Consider the following 22,965-nt stretch of genomic DNA (forward strand, 5'->3'; position numbering starts at 1 on the left):
ACTAAAGGCTCTGTTAGTAGTTTAGCATTTTAAAATTAAATTATCAAATTAATTATCAATAAGTAATTAACTAAGTTAATACATATTTCTAAATCGAGTTAAAAGTTTTATTAACTCTAAAAGTAAAAATACAATTTATTGTCCATTTTTTATATTTTATTATATTGTTATATTCGAAATCAGAGCTAGTACAACTAAACACTAAACGAAAAAAAAAGGTAGTAAATTTTTTTAAAACGCCAATAATAAGATAAACCACAAAAATAAGGTAACCCTGAAAACCGGTTTTTCGTTGCCATCGAGAAGATAGGACCTTCACTTCCTCTTACGGGTTCCTTATATCTACGGCACTATCCAATCAAGACGTAGAATGAGTGGCCCCACAGATAGCAATTGGAAACAGACAAATGGGCACTCATGCATTCCATCTAACTGTAAAATTCAATTGCACCGGTGCTTTCTTTTACAACTAAACTTAGCTTGTTCCTTTCGTGCTCCGATTTACCACGTTTTTTGTGGATAAGTGATGGAATTTCAAAAATTATAAATAATAATATTTTCTAAATAGTTATTTGATTTAAGTTTAATCATGGCACATTATAATTTTAAAAATATTGTGTGTGTTCCAAATGCAAAGGTATGATTCATTAATTTAATTTACATGGATTTTTAAAAGTTTTATCTATGTGCTTACTATTTTCTGTCTCTTTTTTTTTAGGAATTCACTGATATAATTTTGTCAAAAACACAAAGAAAAACTCCTACTGTCGTCCACAAGCAATATAAGATATCTAGAATTCGTCAGTTTTATCTGAGAAAGGTTAAATTTACTCAGCAAAATTTTCATGATAAAATAACCCAAATTTTGACTGATTTCCCAAAACTAGAGGTAATTTTACTTTTCACTTATTTATTGATCATAAAATTTTTTTTAACGATATTTTAAATCTTTAATTTGTGGGGCACTGAATATTCTATTTTTCAGCTTTCATGGCTGTTAAATTTGCACATCTGTGCTATATAAATAGATCAGTTGAATTGCTAAGTTTCATTAGCATTCATTTGGTCTAACATTTTAATTTTTATACTCTTTTAGTTCTAGTAAGTCACTGTGTTTTTATTTGCGAAATCATGGCTCATAATTTAAGAATTAAAGCAAATTTTCATGATAAGATAACCTAAATTTTTACTGATTTCTCTAAATTAGAGGTAATTTTACTTGTCACTTATTTATTGATCATAAAAAAATTTTTTAACGATATTTTAAGTCTTTAATTTGTGGGGCACTGAATATTCTATTTTTCAGCTTTCATGGCTGCTAAATTTGCACATCTGTGCTATATAAATAGATCATTTGAATTGCTAAGTTTCATTAGCATTCATTTGGTCTAACATTTTAATTTTTATACTTTTTAAGTTCTTGCAAGTCATTGTGTTTTTATTTGCGAAATCATGGCACATTATAATTTTAAAATGAAAGCAAAATCAGGGGTCTGTCTAGGCTGAATTAACTATCTTCGGTACCTTCACAAAATCAACTTTAGGAAAAACCTAAGTTTCACAAAATACTTTTTCTTAAAATTTTATTTTTGTATCCATTAAGAAATGATAAATCCATATTTTGAACATATTTTTGTGTTGATTTTTTAATATAATTTTTAATTTTTCACAAATTATGTCTAAATTTTCACAAAATAGGTATCTCTCAATAACCTAGACAGACCACTGAAAATTTTCACGATAAAATAACCCAAATTTTGACTGATTTTTTAAAATGAGAGGTTATTTTGCTTTTCACTAATTTACTGATCGTAAAATTTTTTTAACAATATTTAAAGTCTTTTTTTTAATTGCGGAACACAGAATATTCTATTTTTCAGCTTTCATGGCTGTTAAATTTGCACATCTGTGCTATATAAATAGATCATTTGAATTGCTAAGTTTTATTAACATTCATTTGGTCTAACATGTTAATTTTTATAATTTTTTAGTTTTTGTAAGTCAATGTTTTTCTTTTTGATAAATTTGATATTTCAAAACCAAGACTTTCATAGTATTTCAGTGTATTGAGCTGATTTAACTACAATACATAAAAGCAGCAGGAATATGTTGGGATAGAAACTGGTAAATCAGTAACTATGGAATGTAATAATGTATGCATGATAGTTGCTTATTGCTTTCAACAAATACATCCCAAGAGGTGTGATGTATTTCTTATAGATACATATAATGAAAGACCTAAGGTTCCATATTATAAACATATTAAAATAGTTTTATATTAGTATTTATAAAAAAAAATTTTATTACAACATAAGATGGAGCTGAACAGATTTATATATTAATCAATATTATGAGTCAAAATATCTTATAAAAATACTCAAACTTAACATCATAATTTCATTTATTAAAAATCATTGATGAGAAATTTTGGTAATTATTACATTAATGTAGTATCCTGTTGATTTATGGAAAAAAATCCATTAAGTACCTGTATTTTAAAAAGGAAATTTTGTGCTATGTAGGCATAGAATATATATATTTTAAAATCTTTTTTTGTTAAATGTCCAACACATGCGTAACATTTCTTTTAATTAACGTAACTTTTCTTAGTAATTATTAAATTATTTTGCACAATTATTTCTTTCATTTTCTATTTTATAAACATTTTAGGAAATCCATCCATTCTTTGCTGATTTGATGAATGTTTTATATGATAAAGATCATTACAAATTAGCCTTAGGTCAATTAAATACTGCAAGACATCTAATAGATAAGTAAGTGTGATTTATTTTATCTTGACTATCTTATAACCAAACTTTTCTCAATCTGCAATATTTAAAAAAATGCTTATTTTAAATGAAATATAACAGGTTTGTAATCAATGATATTGTGTTTTTTACTTTTTTTTCTGAATTGACATTTTAGGAAAAAAGCATTGAAAAAGTTAATAGTTGTACGGGAGAAAATTTCTGCCTAAAAAGATTTTTGAGTCAAATTGACACATGATAAACTAAAAGAAAAAATTATAACATAATAAGAAATATGTGGAAAGAGAAAATAACTGGGTATAATTCTTAATAAACAGTGTGGTCAAGGTTGAATTAGCCTTTCACCCATTCAGTGGGACTATAAAAATAGTACCAAGTATGCTTGGTGTCTAGACATCTCTGAAGAGTTTTATGTTCTACTGACTACTAGTTCCTATAACACAAAGTTCTAAGTCAAGAAAACTGTAAGGTTGTTGAGCTACCAAGTTTAGTAACTAAACTTGGTAGCTAATAGTTAACTTTAATAAGTACCTGTATGATAACATTTATAAAATTGCTTGTATACCAATGTTTATTTTCTACTTATTTATTTTGCTAATAAGCACATTTAAATTAATCATTAGACATTGTTTAAACATATTTGTGTTAGTGAGTTTTCCATACACTTTTAACTTTGGTATTTTATTTTTTTGACTTATTCGTTTATAAAATAATTTAGATAATAGTGTCTTGTCTTATTAAATACATTTTAAATCATATATTTATATATTTACCAAGTACTATGCTGTATGAGTTTTAGACCATCGATAAATATTGTTTGTGCCGTGTAATATTTGAGTTGAAAATTTTCTTTTCTATAGTATTATGTTAAAATTTTCTTATTAGCTTCGTCATATGTTTAAAATTTTACATCTGACCACATTATGGGGTAAATTATTAAAAAAAAATTTTGCATTTTAATTTTTTTTTTTTTGAAAAAAGCAGCATTTTTTTTATTACATTTCATGTTTATAAAGTATAATGTTAAAATTTTCACATTAGCTTCGTCATATGTTTATAATTTTACATCTGACCACATTGTGGGGTAAATTAATAATAAAAAATTTGCATTTTCATTTTTATTTATTTTATTTTTTTTTTTTTGAAAAAAAGCAGCATTTTTTATTACATTTCATGTTTATATAGTATAATGTTAAAATTTTCCCATTAGCTTCTTCATATGTTTATAATTTTACATCTGACCACATTATGGGATAAATTAATTAAAAAAAATTTGCATTTTCATCTTTTTTTTGTTGAAAAAAGCAGCATTTTTTTATTACATTTCATGTTAGACATATTTCTATGAGCTTATTTCTGTATCGTGAACAAAAAATAAGAAAACAGTGAGAAACTTTAAAAAAAAAAAAAAAAGATAAGAAACCAACTTGAAAGGTATAACCCCCAGGTAAGCATATAAAAGTTTTTTTTTAAAGAAAAACTTTTGCAAGTTTAAAATCCATTTGACACCAGAAAATGATACAGAAATATCCCCTCTGAGTACCTACCTCATGTTTTTCCTCATTTGCTTCATTTTTTATATTTAAATATTTTTTATCAAATTAGGAATTTTGAAAAACAAATTGACTTTTTCGTACAATATTGCAATTTTTTTTTTCTTCGTAAAAGGACAGGGAGCTTTAGAAAATGAACTACTTGTTGTTGTAGCTCTCAATTTCTGATGAAAATGGCTTCAAAAAAATAGGACAGGGGTGATTGTGATCCAGAAAAAATCCGGATTTCCGGAATTTTCACTAACAGTGATCTGGAAATTTCCGGAGATCGAAGGTCCAGACGTTTCAAAATATCATTTATCACAGAAGTTTCTGGAAATCAAATTTTCAAAGGTGGAACTTAAAAACACAGTTTATTTTATTTGTTTGTAAGGGAGAGCCAGAGAGAAACTTTATAAGCTTATATTCATGATTTATATTCATTTTTTATCAGTAAATAGTTGTTATAATCATAAACTCAAGAAAGAAAGACATATTTGTAAATTTTAATTACTTCTCCAGGTCATCATAACTATGTGTAAATGGTATAGGTATGTGTAAAATTTTAAATATATTTTAAGTAAACTAAGAAATATAGGAAAAAAAACCTTGTTTAAATTTTTTTCATTTTAAACTGTTTTTTGTTTTTTTTTTAACTGAAAAAATTTTCCGGAATTTTGACTTGGGCTCACAATCACCCCTGATAGGAGCTCTATGATGATTGTTTGAAATAGGGGCGTCTCACAGGGCTGATTATATTCTGTGTGTACCCCGAAATTCTGGTTTTTTCATATCCCTGCAAGTTTAGGAGCAGGGCATGTGATTTTTTTCTCAGAGTTCCTCGTACCTCAAGACCATTGATTCCTGGACTTCCTCAAATCAAAACTTATATTCGAACAAAATTTTCACTGCAGTCTAAAATTTAAATTCTGAAACTTTCGCTAAATAGAGTTAACAAGAAGTTATCATACATGTGACTCTTCTGCAATTTTGATTTTTTTTCTTTTGGTTGGTCAGACTTTATTGTTCTTTATATTTGAAACAATGCCGAAATCCGCTAATATCGTTATTTATATTCAAGCGATTTTAATTTGGATATTCGTATTTACCTAATTTAAAAGATACTCATTGTGTATCATATTCACGCAAATTAATAATTGTACATTATGATTTGTATTCTCGTAATTTATATTTAAATGGTTTTGAACCCAACTTCGTGATTTACTTTCATTCTAGCTTAATCCAATGTTGCTATTCATATTCACGGGATTTGAAAACCGTGCCTTGCAAGTCGTGTTTACACGATTCGGAGAAAGTCCAATTTTAAAATCATTTGTCACAATCTTTGTAAGGACAAAGTTTTTTCAAGGTTTTTTTCTTAAGTTAATTAGTATAAATGTGTGATATTCTTTATGCTTAGGCAGTTTAATTAAATTATGAATCTTAGTTCAGAAAATTTTAATTGTGAATAGTATAGAAATTTATTTCTTGTTATTGAGTATTTGCACATGAAATTTTCAGGGTGTGGCAAGAAGAGGATAAGATTTGTTAAGGAAGATATGAGAGGTTTGCTTAATGATATTGGACTATTTTAGTCATTGCTGTTTAAAAATTATAAATGATGGTATAATAGTGCTCAATTTAATCTGCGTTTTCTAAATGAAAAAAGGGAGAGAAAATCAAATTTTGAATTTATGCCGTATGGCCAAACATAATTTGTCGAATAGATAAGATCTTTGGGAGGCCGTTGTGACCTCCTATCCCGGCACCCCTGTTCTTAGCATCAATATTTTTCTACTGATCTGTTTGAAAAAGTAAAAATTTCTTTTTATAGTAAATCATTGTTGTATAGAGTTAAAATAGTAAATAAAATTTGTCAAAATAGAAAAATATTGGTTTTAAAGTTAAATGATTATTGAGTTTACGAGGTAACTGAAAAACAGGAATTTTTATGTTACTATTTATTTTAGCAATATTTAAGAATAAACTTTAAAGTTCAGTAATGAAATTTCCCATAAGCTTCGTCAAACGTTTATAATTTTACTTTTGACCACATTATTCGATAAAACAATAGAAAAATTTTTTTGCATGTTTATTTCATTTTTGAAGTAGTCAGTTTCTCTTTTGACAATTTTGTTTTTGGTTAAAGTTTTTTAAAACATTTATTTTTCTGTGTATAGATTTATACTGTAGCTAAGTATTTAAGTTGGTAAGAAAGCATTACCATAATTTTGTGGAGATATGCTGCCGCATGCTTATGAGTTAAAAAATTGAATTTTGGTATGTGCAGCATATCTAATGGGGTGGCTTATCAGTTTTTTAAAAAAAAATTCTTTTTAATAGAGCTTGAACATTTTTCTTCTTCATTAAATTGATTTTCCAATATTTCATTATTACAAGAATGTAACAATAGCGCAACTGACACTCTTAACTTTCAACTGAAGCTGTTGACAAATTCCCCTCTTGCAATCACACATTAATGAAAGTATCATTCCTCTATCTTCTGCTACGTGTGCGTAGAGGAAAAAAAGTGAAAGAAATTTCTGCTAGACTTTCTCTTAAACGAATGAGTGTGTAGGAAGGAGATTGCTGAAATGATCTATCTTGACAGTCAAGTTTATCCCCATTTTCACTTTATTATTTAACTCTAGGAAATATACGATTTCAAAATTTAAAGTAAAATGATGTTGAGCATGTGGATAGAAGAATAATGCATGAACTGTTTTATTTGTTCTATATTTAACGTTTATATGAATTTTTAACTGTTTAATCATTTGATTTATTTATAACTAGCATATTTTAAATTAATTATTGTATTAATAAATGAAATAATGAGTTCCCGATCATTTTATGCTCTTATTTATATCTGTATTTTATGCTCTAATTTATATATAATATATTTTAAAAATTATTTTAAAGGTTTTTAGCTGTTTAACATTTGATAGATCGAAATTTAAAAAAGAAACAATGCTATAAGTACAATTTTGCTCCTATTAAGATTCTTTTCAAACTTTTTTTGAAGTTTGATAACTTATTATATTTATTCTTAATCACTTGGTTTAAAAATTCAAGTATTTTAAATTGATATTTATTAGCATAATGCAATAGCAATTGTGTTGCATTAAAAATGTGCATGGTGCAATTTTATGTACACTTGAAAAGTTATGATAAAAATGATCAAAATACATAATTTCTGATTTTAAGTAAGATCATATTTATTTATTGTATATTTAATAATTATTTTTAATCAATTATATTGTGTGTAACTTGTTATTTTAAACATATGCGTTAAGTCCGTGATTAATCACACATTTAAATTTTGTGTGGCGTATCAGACAGTGGGGCCTTTTTGATGAAAAAATTTATATATATGTTTTTTTTTTATAGGGTTGCTAAAGATTATGCAAGACTGCTTAAATATGGAGATTCACTCTATAGATGTAAACTTCTTAAAAAGGCAGCTCTTGGAAGGTGAGTCCCAATGAACAGAAAAACTGCTACTAAACAAAATATACTTGTCAGTTCAGGACCTAATGTTGATGACCGCTTTTCCGAGTTGTCGCTGTTGTCTTGAAACCTATAAATATTTTTTCAGAAACCTCATATCTTGATACAAATTTTATATACATTATTTAATTTATCTTAATGTTCATTATTCTTGAAAGAATATCAATATAATTTTAGTTGCAATCATTTTAAAATATTGTATACTTAGATGTATTGTATAGTTTTTAATGTATTTACAGAATGGCAACTATAATACGAGCACAAAATAAAAATCTTGCTTACTTAGAAGAAGTGAGACAGCATATATCTCGTTTACCATCCATAGATCCAAATACAAGAACATTACTTATATGTGGGTTTCCAAATGTCGGAAAATCAAGTTTTATTAATAAGGTAACCTGTTTTGCTTTACAATGTATTATTTTTATTTTTGTAAGAAATTGGACAATATTTCTTAAATTCCAATTTTAAAGTTTAGTTTAAAAATGTCATTGTAAAATTGGTTTGGCTGTAGTGTTGACGCATTATCGAATTTTAAAATAAAAATATGAAGTATAAGACATAAAAGCATAGTCAAAAAATGAAGTTATAAATAATTATTAGGTAATTACTAATCGTAATTTCAATATATATATATGTATATATAAGTACAAATTTCCTATACATGTTTTACTGTATTTTAAAATATATTGGATTACAATTACCAAATACATACTTATTCTCAAATAAGATGTCAAGCTGTATTTCCATGGAAAAAAATCTACTTATTTAATGCCTAAAGCTGCACAAGGCATAAGAAACTGCAAGTAATATTTACTAAAAGTTACTAAACTAGATAAAACCTCTATTAAAATAAAACAATGTTCATAGTGTGTTATTTTGCTTTTCCATGTAAAAATTGTACACGTTGTCTGCCATCTTATGTTTTTAATAACTATGATGCTTCGTACGCGTGTTAAATTAATATTGAAATATAACCAATTATAATCAAGAATATAGTATCTTGATTCTGGTTGATTTCATATACTCTTTTGTTAGATAATGATTTAATTTTTTATTAAAAATTTTCATTAAAAACATTCAAGGTTTTTGTTATATTGTTAATATGAAGGTAAAATTAGGTACCTCATAATCACAAAATAACATAGCAAAACGATAATGATTTATTCCCTTTAATGTTCTAATGTGAAATGCATTGTATATTATTTATTGTTACATAATTTTTAATGTTATGCAGAAATAGTCTTAATTATTGATAACTTAAATGTTTTCTTTTAGATAACTCGAGCAGAAGTTGATGTTCAGCCATATGCTTTTACTACTAAGTCTCTCTTTGTTGGACATACTGATTATAAATATTTGAGATGGCAGGTATTTCTTTTATTGACTTATACAATGTTGTTTACTCATTATCAAATGTATTATTTTCTTTTTATATTTTTTATTGAGTTTGATGCTTCTTCATTTCTTTGTCTGAAACTCTGCGAAGTTAATAAGCATACTCTTCAGAAGAGTGTTACTTTTATCACCTTCTTCGAATAAATAAAATTACATTCCTAAAATTGTAAAAAGTTTATATGATTTTAGGGACCATCCATAAATTGTACAAAAGTTACTGAAGTATCATTCTGACAATTTTATTTTTAAATTTTTAGGACAATATAAGTTATATTATAAAAATAAATAACTAATGAAATTTTATAAAAATAAATTGGTCATATATTTTTAGAAAATGATAGCAAATATCTTTTTGATAATTAGTTGCTCCAAATATTTAAATTTAATTATTTTTTATCCAGTTAACAATTCAATACAGGCAGAATTTTAAAAAATGGTCATCTGAGGGATGATTCATTAATATTTTTAAAATGCTTAGTTATGTTTAAAATTAGAAAAGCATTATTTCAAAGTATTTGGTTCTAATCAAAGATTAAAAATAAAAATCTATATTATGATTTTTAAACATAATCTTAAATCTTTAGATTAGCTTTTAGTAATGCCATTTTTGAGTTCATGAAAAGCAACATTTTCTTATAGTTTTATAACTTTAATACTTTAATGTTCACTGATTTGAGAAAGCATGTTTCTAAAATTTTATATTTACCACACACAATTCTACCCTTTTTTTATGTATAGTGTGCCAAAAGGAAAATTGGACCTCCCTGAATAACTTTTTAATCTTGTGTTCACACATTGTGATGTTCACATTCTAGAACTTAATCTTATTGGTCCAAAGGGGTGACTCCAAATATACCAAATGAGTGCAGACGATATTTTCAGTTACGAAAACAGGCAGACAAACATACTTTATCTGAATAAAGACACCTTTTGACAAATTCAGATTTTCGACCCCAAAAACATAGGGGGTAACTGCTATCCGGGAAATATAGTTCCCATACTTAGGTCGGAACAGCTGTCCAAAGTTTAGACTCCTAAATGGTTAATTATACTTTTTGCTTTTTTTCCCATATCTCTTGAATATTTTAAGCGAATTGAAAGTCTGTGCACAATTATAAATCTCATTTTTCCTAAAATAATGCCATGCAAACAATAAATTTTGCTAAGTATTTATTTATTTCATAATAGTCAAAAAATTTTAAAATAACTAAATTTACATGGCAAAATACAAATTTTGAGTGAAATTAGTTGAATAGTTCCTGAGAAATGCAAATGTTATAACAGGGTGCGTAGCGTTTGTAAAAAGTACTTAAAGGTGCTTTTTTGGGGATTTTTAAAAGCTTTTAAAGGTGCTTTTTTCAGCTGGCTTTTTTAAAAAGTGCTTTTTTTTTTCGAATATTTTTTTCCCCCTTCAGTGATATCTGGTGGATCCCATGCATTTCACGAAAAAATGGGGTGTGTTGCTACGTAATCATTCACACAGACTTCATGTCGTACCCACGTTATGACTTGCGCATGCGCGCGCACCGAACCGAAACCCGAGTGCTTCAATTCGGATAGAGAATATCAGATCCTTATGAAATGTTTTTCTTTTTAATTTATTTTAATTTTGTTCTTGTTTATTTTATTTTACTTCTAACACTTTTTTTGACGTAGGGGGTAAGGGTACTTTTGTTCTGAGTTCAGGGTCAAGTTGAATTCACTTGGTGATGTGGGAAAGTACTGATTGTTTCGATTTACGCCCGTTTCTTTCTTTCTTTTTTTTTTAGCGCTAAAACTGTTTATAAAAAGTTTTTGTTTTTCCATAATATCATTGATTGAATATGAATTTTTTGAGTGCTTGAAAACTTTTGTAAAGTGCTTGAAAAGTTTTTAAAAAGTGCTTATTTTTGATTCAGAGATTTGGCTACGCACCCTGTATAAAATTTGTATATTTAAGAGCCAATTTCTCGGGAATTACTTACTGATTTCGCTTGAATTTCATATTTCACCATGTAAAATTATCTATTTAAAATGATGCAATGAATAGCATACCTTACAATTCCGAATTTTTACAATTATTATTAAGTAAAAAAATGTACTAAAACTTGTTTATCCAAAAATTAATTCATGCATAAAATGAATTTTATAACTATGTTAAAAAGATTAGAAAGTTCTCGAGATATGGCGAAATATGCAAAAAAAAAATTTACATTAAGGTCCAAACTTAAGATTTCTCTCCAAGCCAAACTATTAGGACCATATTTTCCAGATTGCGACTACCCCTATATTTTAGTTTTCAAAAATCCGAATCCATTGTAAAAGGCATGTTTATTTAAAGGGGTATGTTTTTGTGATTTCCTATTGTAAAATATAGTCTGTTCTAATCATATTTGAGGTCACCTCCTCAAATCGTGAAGATTGAGTACTAGAAGTGAAGATCCGACTATAAGAATTAGAAAGTAGGCTACGTTTTGTAAAAAGTTATTTGTGTGTTCTTCTAAAATATTGCCTTTCTTAGATAAGATATTTTTAGATCATTGTTAATACTGATGTCTCAATATGTACGCCTTTGAAAATTGTCATATTTATTCTAAATATTCTAGATCTAGAATATATAAATATATTACTTGCAGGTTATTGACACCCCTGGTATTCTCGATCACCCACTTGAAGATAGAAATACAATTGAAATGCAAGCTATCACTGCTCTAGCTCATTTGAGAGCATGTGTAATTTTCATTATTGATCCCTCTGAACAGTGTAATCATTCAATTGAGGAACAGGTAAATATTTCCCTTACATCATGTTTCAGATTGTTATACTAAAACTTATTAATATTACTTGCAAATTGATAAAAATTCAAAAAATTTGTATTGTTATTTGGAGACTATTGTATTGTTATTTGGAGATAACTATTTTATATATGTACTTGTTAGTTGAGAGACAAATGAATAAATAAGATTCGATTGCAAATAGCAATTTTAATAAAAAAATTTAGTTGTCATTGTTAGTGTTTTTTCTTTCTCCAATGCCCATCTGGAGAATGACCTTTCATCATACAGGCATCTGAAGGGCACATTTGTTGGCCACTCTTCAAGGGCATCATATTAGGTGGGCCAACATTGCTCTCACAGTAAGGACAGATAGTACAGAGAAAGATAGAACATTCATGCCTTGCCCGGGATTCGAATCTAGAACCTTTCTGATTCAAGGCCAGTTCCCTCTTCCCGACACAGGCCGGTGGCATCATTATTAGTGTTGTATGATCGTTAACCTTGCCCAAATAGCAGCTATATATTGTTCCCTTACTTTCAAAATTTTTAATTATTAAAAAAATTGTACACAGTAGCAATATTTTAACACTAACTGTTTAGTGTAACTAAACTTATTTTTTTAGTCTCTCCAATTAATTTAAAATTTTGTTTGATCTTTTTTTTCCAGATATCTCTTTTCAACAGTTTGAAACCCCTGTTTCTGAATAAGGTAATTTGACATTTTTTTTTGTTTATTTTGTATTTGCCTATATTGCAAGAAAAGATTAAAATTTATTAAATTCTTATAATTAAAGATTTTTGATTTTATTTTATAATTTCGTTATGTTTTTCAGCCTACAATACTTGTTGCAAATAAGAGTGATATCATTAAAGTGAATGAGCTTCCTGAAGAAAAACAGGTAACTTCATTTCTTAAAATATATTCTGAACTATTGCTGCAAATAAATGGAACTGATTTGTTGTGCATCTGCACCCAATTGATACACACTGAAGTTACTCATTTTCAGAACATGTATCCTATTTCTTTACTTCAAAATCCTTGAAATTATACCAATCTTTAATCAGCAAATGAACAGCTATAAAAAATTATCTCAACAGTCATTAAGTCTTTTCACTTGCAACAAATTGACATATTTGCCAAGCTCTATTCAATGCAAACAATCTAATTAAAATTAATTTCTCACTTCGACGTACTTGCATCACTTCAAAATTAATTTAAACATTCTTAATTTATCCAGGAAGTGTAGATAGATAAAACATTCGGACTATTTGTGCCTGGTAATTGAATGTGGTATATAATAAATATGGTATAAAGAAAAAGAAAACGAAGGAAATAAAAATGAAAATATGACCACCGAAGCCGACGTCTTCAGGGGGTTTTGTTTTTATGACCCCAGTAGCCATAAAAACAAAACCATTTCTAATTGAGGGAGAAGCAAATGCTTAAATTAACTCCCTCAGTACCCCGATGGTTTTGCATAGAAGTCCAGGAAAAAAAACATGCAATATAAATAACAAATTAAGAAAAAAAACTCAAACAAAATCATCAGAAAAATAAAAACTCACATATTCACAGGTCAGACATCAATTTCTCAAGCAAGCCGAATGAAAAGAAAAAACTAAAACCTAAAGAAAACAACGCCCTCTATTACAATGCGCAAATGAAAAAAAAAAAAGTGAAAAATGTCAAGAGAAAGAAATACGTAATAAATTAATAGAATGCTTAACTGGGGCTGCTCAGTTAAGACTTGAATTGCGCCCTGTTAAAAGAAAAAAATATAAAAACCTAGAATTCTTCAATCATTTTTTTAATTAAAAAATTAACATTACAAAAATTAAAAGGAAAATCATTATTACTCAAATTATTTAAAAAACTATTCACAGCTTCCTGAAAATTTTCAACATTATTGCAAATACTTTTGATTCTAACCAATTGTGAAAAAACTAAATTTTTAAATATTTTATTACACAAATTAGTATTAAAGTTGCAGAAAAAAATAGCTTTAAATTTAAAAGCTTTTCTTTTATCAAAGACACCAATTTTAATAAGCTGTTAACAATATCAATTTTAAAATCACAATCAATTTCATTTTTATTTCCTTCATTTTCTTTATTGCTACTTTTTTCTGAAATTTCTGCTGCTTTTTAGCGCATTTTTTTCAAAGAAGTTTTTTCTATTTAGAATTAAAAATATTTGTGTTTTCTTTTAGTATGGTATAGTATACTCACAATGATGCTCTGCATTTTAAAGTTAACATAGAAATCCGCATGCTAATCAAAGCAGTCCCCTCCCCCATTCTCTGTCATTACATCAACACTTATTTGAATACATACATACACATTAACAGTTATTATCACTGATGTTGGTGAGAGAAAAAAAAAAGGGATCTTAAATAGCTGAATACTCAACACATACTGGTGCATAATTAACTAATCTTAGCCAATTGAACTAATTTACTTGTTCAAAAATTTATTTTAAACAAGTTTTTCTAAACTAATTGTCCTATCTTTTCATTTCATTCTATTTTTATATTTTTTTTTTAGAAAGCTATTTCAAATGTAACTGAAGAAGTAATAGAGATGAGTACATTGACTGGAGATGGTGTTATTGAATTAAAAAATTTAGCTTGTGATAGGCTGTTAGAACATCGTGTAGAAGTTAAGAATAAAAGCAACAAAACATCTAAAATTATGAATCGACTAGAAATTGCAATTCCTGTTCCCAGAGATAATAAGGTAATCTACTTTTTATTTTTTCTTTTGCAAAAGACTTAAATGCTTTTAAAGTATTTATTTATACTGTTTAAGTCTCCTTAAACTTCTTGGTTTTATGAGTTTTCAATATAAAATGTTTTCTTTTAGCATCGATTACCTTTCATTCCTGAAAAAGTTGTCCAGAAAAAGCAACAGATGGAAACTGACCAAAAGAAAAAGCTTGTAAGTTTAGTTGGTGCTTTTCTAAATAACTTAATGAATTCTTATACATTACTATGATGCCAGACGTTTATTTATTTTTTCAAATTACTTATTTATTATAATTTTACCTTTGCAGTATTAATATTATTAAACATGGCTCTAAATTATATATTTATTTAATTTAAAAAGAATTATACTTATAAGTGAGAAAAAAAATCTGTTGCTTAATAAGTCCCAGATCACTTGCATTTATGCCAGTCTGCAGTTTTTTCATGAAGTTTGTTTTAAATAAAATTTAGTTATTTTATTATACAAATTTTCTAAATCTTTTCAATACAGCACTTACAGTTTTAAAATTTAATCCAACTGTTTATCCATGTTTATGTTGAAATAATTCAATAAAAAATAGTCTTATGATTGCTTTAATTCAAATAGATGACTAGTTTAGTGAACTGGTCAGAATGTTGAATTTGAATGAGAAAATAAATAATACCTATGGAGAATAAATAAACTTAAATTTCTTTTGTCTCTTGTTGGTGTTGATAACAACAGCAGTTCTGTACTGTGTAGACATTCATAATGCAAAAAAATATAAAGCTTTTAGATTAGACTCTAATTTTCTAAGAGAAAACTGTAAAGTGTAATGAAATTTTCTTTTTTAGATTCATTTAACATAAAATTCTGATATGTTACTTGAATTTGCAATAATATTCCATTTTTGCTTGTAGGAGAGAGATCTTGAAGAGGAATTAGGGGATGATTATATTTTAGATCTCAAAAGTAAGTTGGATTTTATTCAATTCCACTGTTTTTCTTTTATTAATTAATTTTTTTATCTTAAATAACAAAAATGTTTGTTTTTAGAAAATTATGTAATAGAGGATGATCAGAAGTATGATATTATCCCTGAATTGTGGGAAGGTCATAACGTTGCCGATTATATTGATCCAGACATAATAGAGGTAAGCATTTAATGCCATTTTCTTGTACATATTAAAAAGGATTGATATAATTATTTTGCTATATAAATTTGTTTTTAAGTTGCAATGTTAATCAATAAAAAATAATTTGATGTTTTACTGAAAATTGTTTGCAGACATAGCACCATTTCATTATTTTCTGAAAGGTTTTATGATTTTAGCACAGATTAGAACTTGTTATGCTGATATCAGGTGTCAAAATTGTGCCACATTATTATAGAAATAACAACCGCAAGTTATGTGTCAAATAACTTGATCATATTTCTCACAATTAATAGATATACATTTTTTCTTTGGTCATAGATATATATAGTTAAGGAAGTTTAATAAATGTTCAATATCAATAAATAAAAAATTAAATCTATATTTCTGATCCTTTGAATTCTTTTAAATGTAAGCTGTTTAAACATATAAATATCTATATCAATGGGTATTTTGTAATGAATTAAGTTACTTTTTTTCTGTATCATGAGAAATCTATCATTTTTTCATATGATTCAGGAAAATTAAGATTTCATATTCGATTATAATCAAATCCATTTATTCTGGTTCTTAGTTTTTTTGACTGCTATCTGAGAGTGAATGAGTGATAAAAAAATTCTGAAATAACATATCTAATTTATGTGGATAATTGTATTATTTTGTAATGATAAATGAAATATTGTTGTATTCAGGCATAATATTTCCCAAATTTTTTTTATCATCTTCTGATTTTATATGCATATGTGTGTGTGGAGGATAGTGAAAATTAATTTACTTTGCTGAAATTTTTTTATTGTATGCTTTTTAAAATTTATATGGTTCTGACAACTTGTATTTTTTATTGTGGTTCATTAGAGGATCATTTTCAAATTTAATCTAGGGTTATTCCTTTAAGTTTATATTTGATGCAACCAGTTGCCCGTGCAGAAACGAACGTTATAATATGTTGCTTCTGATACATAGAGATACTATAAATACTTACTCATATGTGAGAAATAGACTAATTTTAACCATTACTTTAATATGAAATAAAGTACTAACATAATTTATAACAAGTAAACTAAATTATCATTATTTAAATTTTTTTTTTCAAAAAGAGTATACTTAAAACAGGCAGTGTTTTTAAGGGATGGCGGTTCATTTTTACAAACAAGGCACATTAGAAGGCAGGAAGGGTGGGTCACTCCTCTAAAAACTCTTCTGGATAACATTGTAGTATTAAATTTTATACTTTTCACCTCATGAAGCAGGACTTGTAACTTAATGTTAGTTAACAGTTGTTTTGGTCACAGAATGGTATTTTAATTTATTCTCATCACTTTGTTTTCTTTCAATTTTCATTTCATACGTTTTTATTCTTTTTCGTTTTTGCAATGTTATGCCAGAATATTATGATGACTTTGTTATCCCTAACTGAAAGTTATTGAATGATACTATGTTCTGAAAGCAAATGCATTACATATTATTGTTATGAGAAGTGTCTGTTTTAACAAGATTTTCTGTTTAAACAAAACTTAAATCCATATTCCTTAGTGATGAGCTTGTTATCCCTACCCATGGGTGCAAGTCTTCCGTCCCCAGGACGGATTTCCGTCTTTCAAAAATGTCTGAGGACGGAAGTAAGACGGAAACAAGACTTACTCGAAGACTGAAAACGGAATTTTTTTTTTCCTGTCCTTAAAAATATTTTTTAGGTCTACGTTATTGGTCTACTTTCTTATGTCATGTTGTTATTTTGTCAAAAGAGAAATGAATAAATATTTTTTGTACAGTATTTAAACTTATGTATTATGGCAAAGCTTTCTTAGATATTTTGCATATGTCGAAGGGGTATTGTGTATGTTCGGTATTTCAGTCTTAGCCTTTTTTCCAACTTGCACCCATGTCCCTACCTGATAGTTAATGAATGATGCTGTGCTCTGAACATGTAGTGTGATAATTTGCATTTCCTCTCATTTGCAATGAATTGTTGCAATCGAAAATTTTATGTTTTTATGCATTTATTTTTTTATTGGACAAAAACTTATTGTTCTTCCAGTTTGTTTTCTGTAAATAGTGGTCCTAACTCTAAGGAACCATAGTGGTCTTTTTTCTTCATAAATTTGTTTTTTTTATAAAGAGTGATACTGTTTAAGGATTAGGTATAGTTAATAATACTCAGTGCATTGAACTGTTACTTGTGTACTCTTTCACTCTCGTTAATATCTGATATCAATGACCTGATTATTTTATGATGAATTTGTTATCCCTAACTGAACATCCATGAAAGATAAAATATTCTGAAGCTGTTTTTTTTCTTCTTTTTTTTTCTCTTTACACTTTTTATTTAAATTTCTGATGTAGGAAGTTTTTCTTGCTACATTATATTTTTGACGTAACATATTTTTCAAGTGATATGTGCTTGCATTAGAAATAATTGTTCTTTTCTTGATTTCCATGTTTCTGTAATATGTTGCAAAAACATAAATACTGGAATATTTACTTTTAAAAACATTGCATTTTTTTCTCTGATAGCTTTAAAATAAACTTTTTTTTAATGCAATCTCTTCATGCATAAAGGTAATACTCGTCATTATTTGATACTCATCATTATTTAAAATTTTCCATTTGATATTAAAGTTGCTAATGTAATTAATTCTAAATTTTACTGTATTTTTGTGTGCAAGTCTTTTTACTGCATAGCATATATTAGAGCCTGTTATTTAATACTTAGATAGCAGGTGTCGAAATTGTGCTAAAGAAACGCTAGCTATTTTATTCATTGGTTGCAGGATTTTCATTCCAGTGACTATATAAAAGCTGTACAGTAATTCTTATTATTTCACACAATGATACATTCATCGTTCCTATTTTAAAGTTAGTGGAATAAGCTTTAATTAATTTTATTTTGCAAAATTGTTTTAAAAAATTGTTCATAGAAAATTTTATTTAAAAAAATTTCTTCATAAATTTTTTTCGATGTATGCTTATTTATAGACTCTCACCTACCACTCTGTTTAGAAGTTATAAATAAGTGTTAATTTTTTAATTATCATTTTAAAAATTGTTAGTCTTACAAGTTTTGACAACGAAAACAAATGAAGTGCTATTTTTGTTCATTGTAATGCATGTATTAGAGCCTGTTAATTAATACCTAAATTGCAGGTGTCGTTAACGTGCTAGAAAAACGCTAGTTAATTTGATGTTGATTACAGGATTTTCATTCCAGCTATCATTCAAAGGCTATACAGAAATTATTTCACCAATACAATTTTTATGCATGTATTAGAGCCTGTTATTTAATACCTAAATTGCAGGTGTCGTTAACATGCTATAAAAACGCTAGTTAATTTTATGTTGATTACAGGATTTTCATTCCAGCTACCATTCAAAAGTTATACAGAAATTATTTCACCAATACAATTTGTATGCATGTATTAGAGCCTGTTATTTAATACCTAAATTGCAGGTGTCGTTAACATGCTATAAAAACGCTAGTTAATTTGATGTTGATTACAGGATTTTCATTCCAGCTATCATTCAAAAGCTATACAGAAATTATTTCCCCAATACAATTTTTATGTTTATTGTTTTTAATTGAGCTTATAAAATATGACTTATGTTTCTTTTAATTTTATTTTTCTTATCTAATGACATAACTTTTTTCATAATTAATAATTTTCAGATATTGTGGTTTTTCTTATAGTACTAGTTTTATGATGAATTTTGTTATCCCTAACTGAAATTACATGAAAGATACAATATTCTGAATTAAGATCATTTTTATGCTCTCTCTGTTAGTTGTGATAGTTTATTTTCTAATTTTTTTTAGATGATTGTCAAATTCTTATGCAGGAAAATAATTGATAAGAGTGTGCAGTGATATAAATTATATTCTTTATTTATGATGATTTTGTTATCCCTAACTGATCTTACATGAAAGATAAAATATTCTGAAGTTATATCATTTTTATACTTTGATTGTGATTATAGTTGCTTTTTTTATATTGGTGAGTTCTAATCATAAACTATTGAGAAATGCCTTAAATAATAATTTCAGATTCTAATTTTTTCAATTAAGGAAAATGAGTGAAGTATAAAAATCTTTTTCTAGGAAAGAAATATAGTATATAATTATGTAAAATTAATGACTAAGTAATGTGAATTTTATTCTTTACACAATTTTAGAAGAAGAAAAAAAATTCGGACATGTTATAAAGTTATTTAACTTCTATGCCTTGTCTGTTGGTTGTAATAATTTATTTTCCAAATTTTTTTTTTGTTGATTGTCAAATTTTTATCATGCACCAAAATTACTGATAAGAGTTTGTAATAATATAAATTATGATGAATTTGTTATCCCTAACTGATCTTGCATGAAAGACAAAATATTCTGCAGTTACATCATTTTTATGCTTTGGAATGATTGTGATTAATTTTTTTTTCTTTTACATTGGTGCATTCTAATCATAAATTAGTGAGAAATGCCTCAAATAATAATTTTAGATGTAATTTTTTAACTTTAAAAAATGAGTATGAAGTGATATAAATTTTATTATTTATTTATGATGAATTTGTTATCCCTAACTGATTTAGCATGAAGGATAAAATATTCTGAAATTAAATCATTTTTATGCTTTGTGATAACTGTGGTCATATTTTTATTAAATCTTATTTGTAAGTTCTAATCGTAAATTAATGAGGATTGTGAAGTAATATTAATTTTATAAAATATTTTGTTACTTTTAAAGAAAATAAATGTATGAAATTAATATTCTATTAATTGTGCAAAATATACAAAATCCCTGTTAAAGAAATAATAAAGTAGTATATTATAATGTAAAACTAATGACAACATTGATAAAGGTAATAATTTATTCTTTAAAATTTTTCTTATTTCTACGATTATTATTTCTTATTTGTACAATTATTTCTAGTCTTCAGTCCTGAGGACTGAAATCAGTTATGAAAAAAGATCAGTGAACTGAATTGTGTCCTCTAATATTTATTTCCAGTTTGTTTTCTAAATTTGGATTTAAAAAAAGAAGAGAAAAAAGAACTTAAATAATATTACAAAGAGTGTAACAATTACTTTCTGTTGAAATTAAAAAAAGTACAACTTTTTTGGAAATTGTTTTTTTTTTATAATAGCAAAATGATCAAGTAATGATATCTCAGAATAGTAAAAGAATGGGATTGACTGAACTTTAGATTGTGTAAATAAAATTTACTTTCATCAGTATTTTTTTCCTGACATTTTGAGATGCTGGACAAAGTTTAATTACAATTGCTTAGTAAATAATGTAATTTAAATGAAGCAAATAAATGTTTTTTCCTTTAGAGAAAATAGTCAAGCTCTTAATATAATTGCAATTACAATGTATTTAGATCTTTAAAATTATTTATTGAATATATGTTTAACGCCTTTATTGCATGTGTTAGAGCCTGTCGTTTAGTTTTTCTGACTTTAGGTGTCGATCTAAAATTGTTAGTTTATTTACAGTTGATTTTGGTTATTTTATTCTTCTTATCCTGCGAATAACTACACAGAATATTGTAATGATAAATTCAGTGCATTCTTAATTATAATTATAATCGTATGAATGGTCAGTTGTGAAATCTTTGGTTGATTACAAACAGATGTTTAAATAGTGTTTGAAATAAAGAATTAAAAAGGTATATGCATAAGTTTATGTCCATTTTGTTTGGCATGTTTGTCAATTAGTCTTAAGATTGCAGGTTCAGGTTTGGCATATTTCTGTGCTAACAAAATTAGTTTTTATTACTATTTTCTTATTTTTTTTTTTTTATTGTAGTTATCCAGAAAAAATATTCTAAATTTTCCAACTGAAATTGTGTAAATGACTTAGTGTAGTATTCTGAAGCCATAATTAATGTTCTATTTCGCTACTTTTTTCCTGTTTTAAAGAGGAGTTATTTAAAGAGAATCTTAGTTTACACTTTGGAATAAAACAGCTGCTAAATTTTGTTTTAGGTTAAATAATCATATGGATTAATGCCCCACGTTTAAAACACCATTTGTTATATTTACATTGAGTGCATGGTTGTAACTTTTCATGTGTATGGTGTAAAGTCAGGGGTCTGTCCAGGCCGAATTTACTACCGTTTAGCGGTACCTTCACAAATTCAATTTTAGGTGAAACGGTAGTTTCACAAATTCAACTTTAGGAAAAACGGTAGTTTCACGAAATACTTTTTCTTAAAATTTTATTTTTGTATCCCTTAAGAAACGATAAATCTATATTTTTACCATGTTTTTGTATTGATTTTGTAATATAATTTTTAATTTTTCACAAATTATGTCTAAATTTTCACAAAATAGGTACCTTTCAGAAAAACCTAGACAGACCCCTGAAAGTAGTGTGTTCCATCCGTGTCAACACATAGGTTTAAGACACAAAATATATTTCAAATTAATACAATTTGCAACTAAACCTTTTACAAATAGTATCTTGAAGTGTAGCACAGGTTAAGAACTTAATATCCCTCTTGGAATTAAAGTGTCAAACTGCTGCTATATAAATTTTGAACTGAAGTATATTTAGCAAATTGTACTGTGTTGGACAAATTACCACACCTTTATTTCAAACATGATATGTTCTCTGCTTTCTATTAGTGTTCTGTTTTCTTTTTCCTATGCATGAGCTCATAACTTTTTCTCAGGGTTCCCACGGTCCTTGAAAGTCCTTGAATTTTTTTTTGCTAAATTTAGGTCCTTGAAAGTGCTTGAAAAACGTCTTAGGTCCTTGAAAAACTTGATAGGTCCTTGAATTTGTCCAATACTGCCGGCGGCCCTTTTTATAAAACACCCGCGGATCTTTCTCGTTTTTTCTGTTTTGTTCCCGAGCTCTCTCACGTGGTTTTTAACGCCACCGTTTCTAACCGGGCCTAGTGTTGGTGTCTACCAAGCGCGCGGAGCACAGCAGACAATCAATGCGTTCGGGGCGAAACTCCACTTCATGTTCTGCCGCATATGCTTAGATCTTATCGAAACTGGAATACTCTCGAATTTCGTAACAATATGTACCTTGTAGTTTTCAATAAATTTGCCGTTTTACCATCCGCACTTGTCCTTACGTTTGCGTCATTTCAAAACTTTATTGTAAAGCGTATTCGCAAAGGCACG

At 27.0% G+C, this 22,965-nt stretch overlaps 1 protein-coding gene across 1 annotated transcript in view; it reads left to right on the forward strand.

Moving 5' to 3' along the window:
• The first annotated feature begins 349 nt into the window (after positions 1–349).
• Positions 350–22,965, forward strand: part of LOC107454357 (nucleolar GTP-binding protein 1) — a 28,764-nt gene continuing 6,148 nt past the window's right edge. Inside the window, exons 1-13 of the mRNA XM_043056323.2 lie at positions 350–637; positions 719–889; positions 2,671–2,774; positions 7,688–7,771; positions 8,047–8,200; positions 9,086–9,178; positions 11,821–11,970; positions 12,629–12,670; positions 12,795–12,860; positions 14,506–14,697; positions 14,824–14,898; positions 15,606–15,657; positions 15,742–15,839. Coding sequence (XP_042912257.1) covers positions 590–637; positions 719–889; positions 2,671–2,774; positions 7,688–7,771; positions 8,047–8,200; positions 9,086–9,178; positions 11,821–11,970; positions 12,629–12,670; positions 12,795–12,860; positions 14,506–14,697; positions 14,824–14,898; positions 15,606–15,657; positions 15,742–15,839 — 1,329 coding nt within the window. The 5' untranslated portion in view covers positions 350–589. The remainder of the gene's footprint in view (positions 638–718; positions 890–2,670; positions 2,775–7,687; positions 7,772–8,046; positions 8,201–9,085; positions 9,179–11,820; positions 11,971–12,628; positions 12,671–12,794; positions 12,861–14,505; positions 14,698–14,823; positions 14,899–15,605; positions 15,658–15,741; positions 15,840–22,965) is intronic.

This window comes from Parasteatoda tepidariorum, chromosome 3, assembly GCF_043381705.1.
Source record: "Parasteatoda tepidariorum isolate YZ-2023 chromosome 3, CAS_Ptep_4.0, whole genome shotgun sequence".
Taxonomy (NCBI): Eukaryota; Metazoa; Arthropoda; class Arachnida; order Araneae; family Theridiidae; genus Parasteatoda; species Parasteatoda tepidariorum.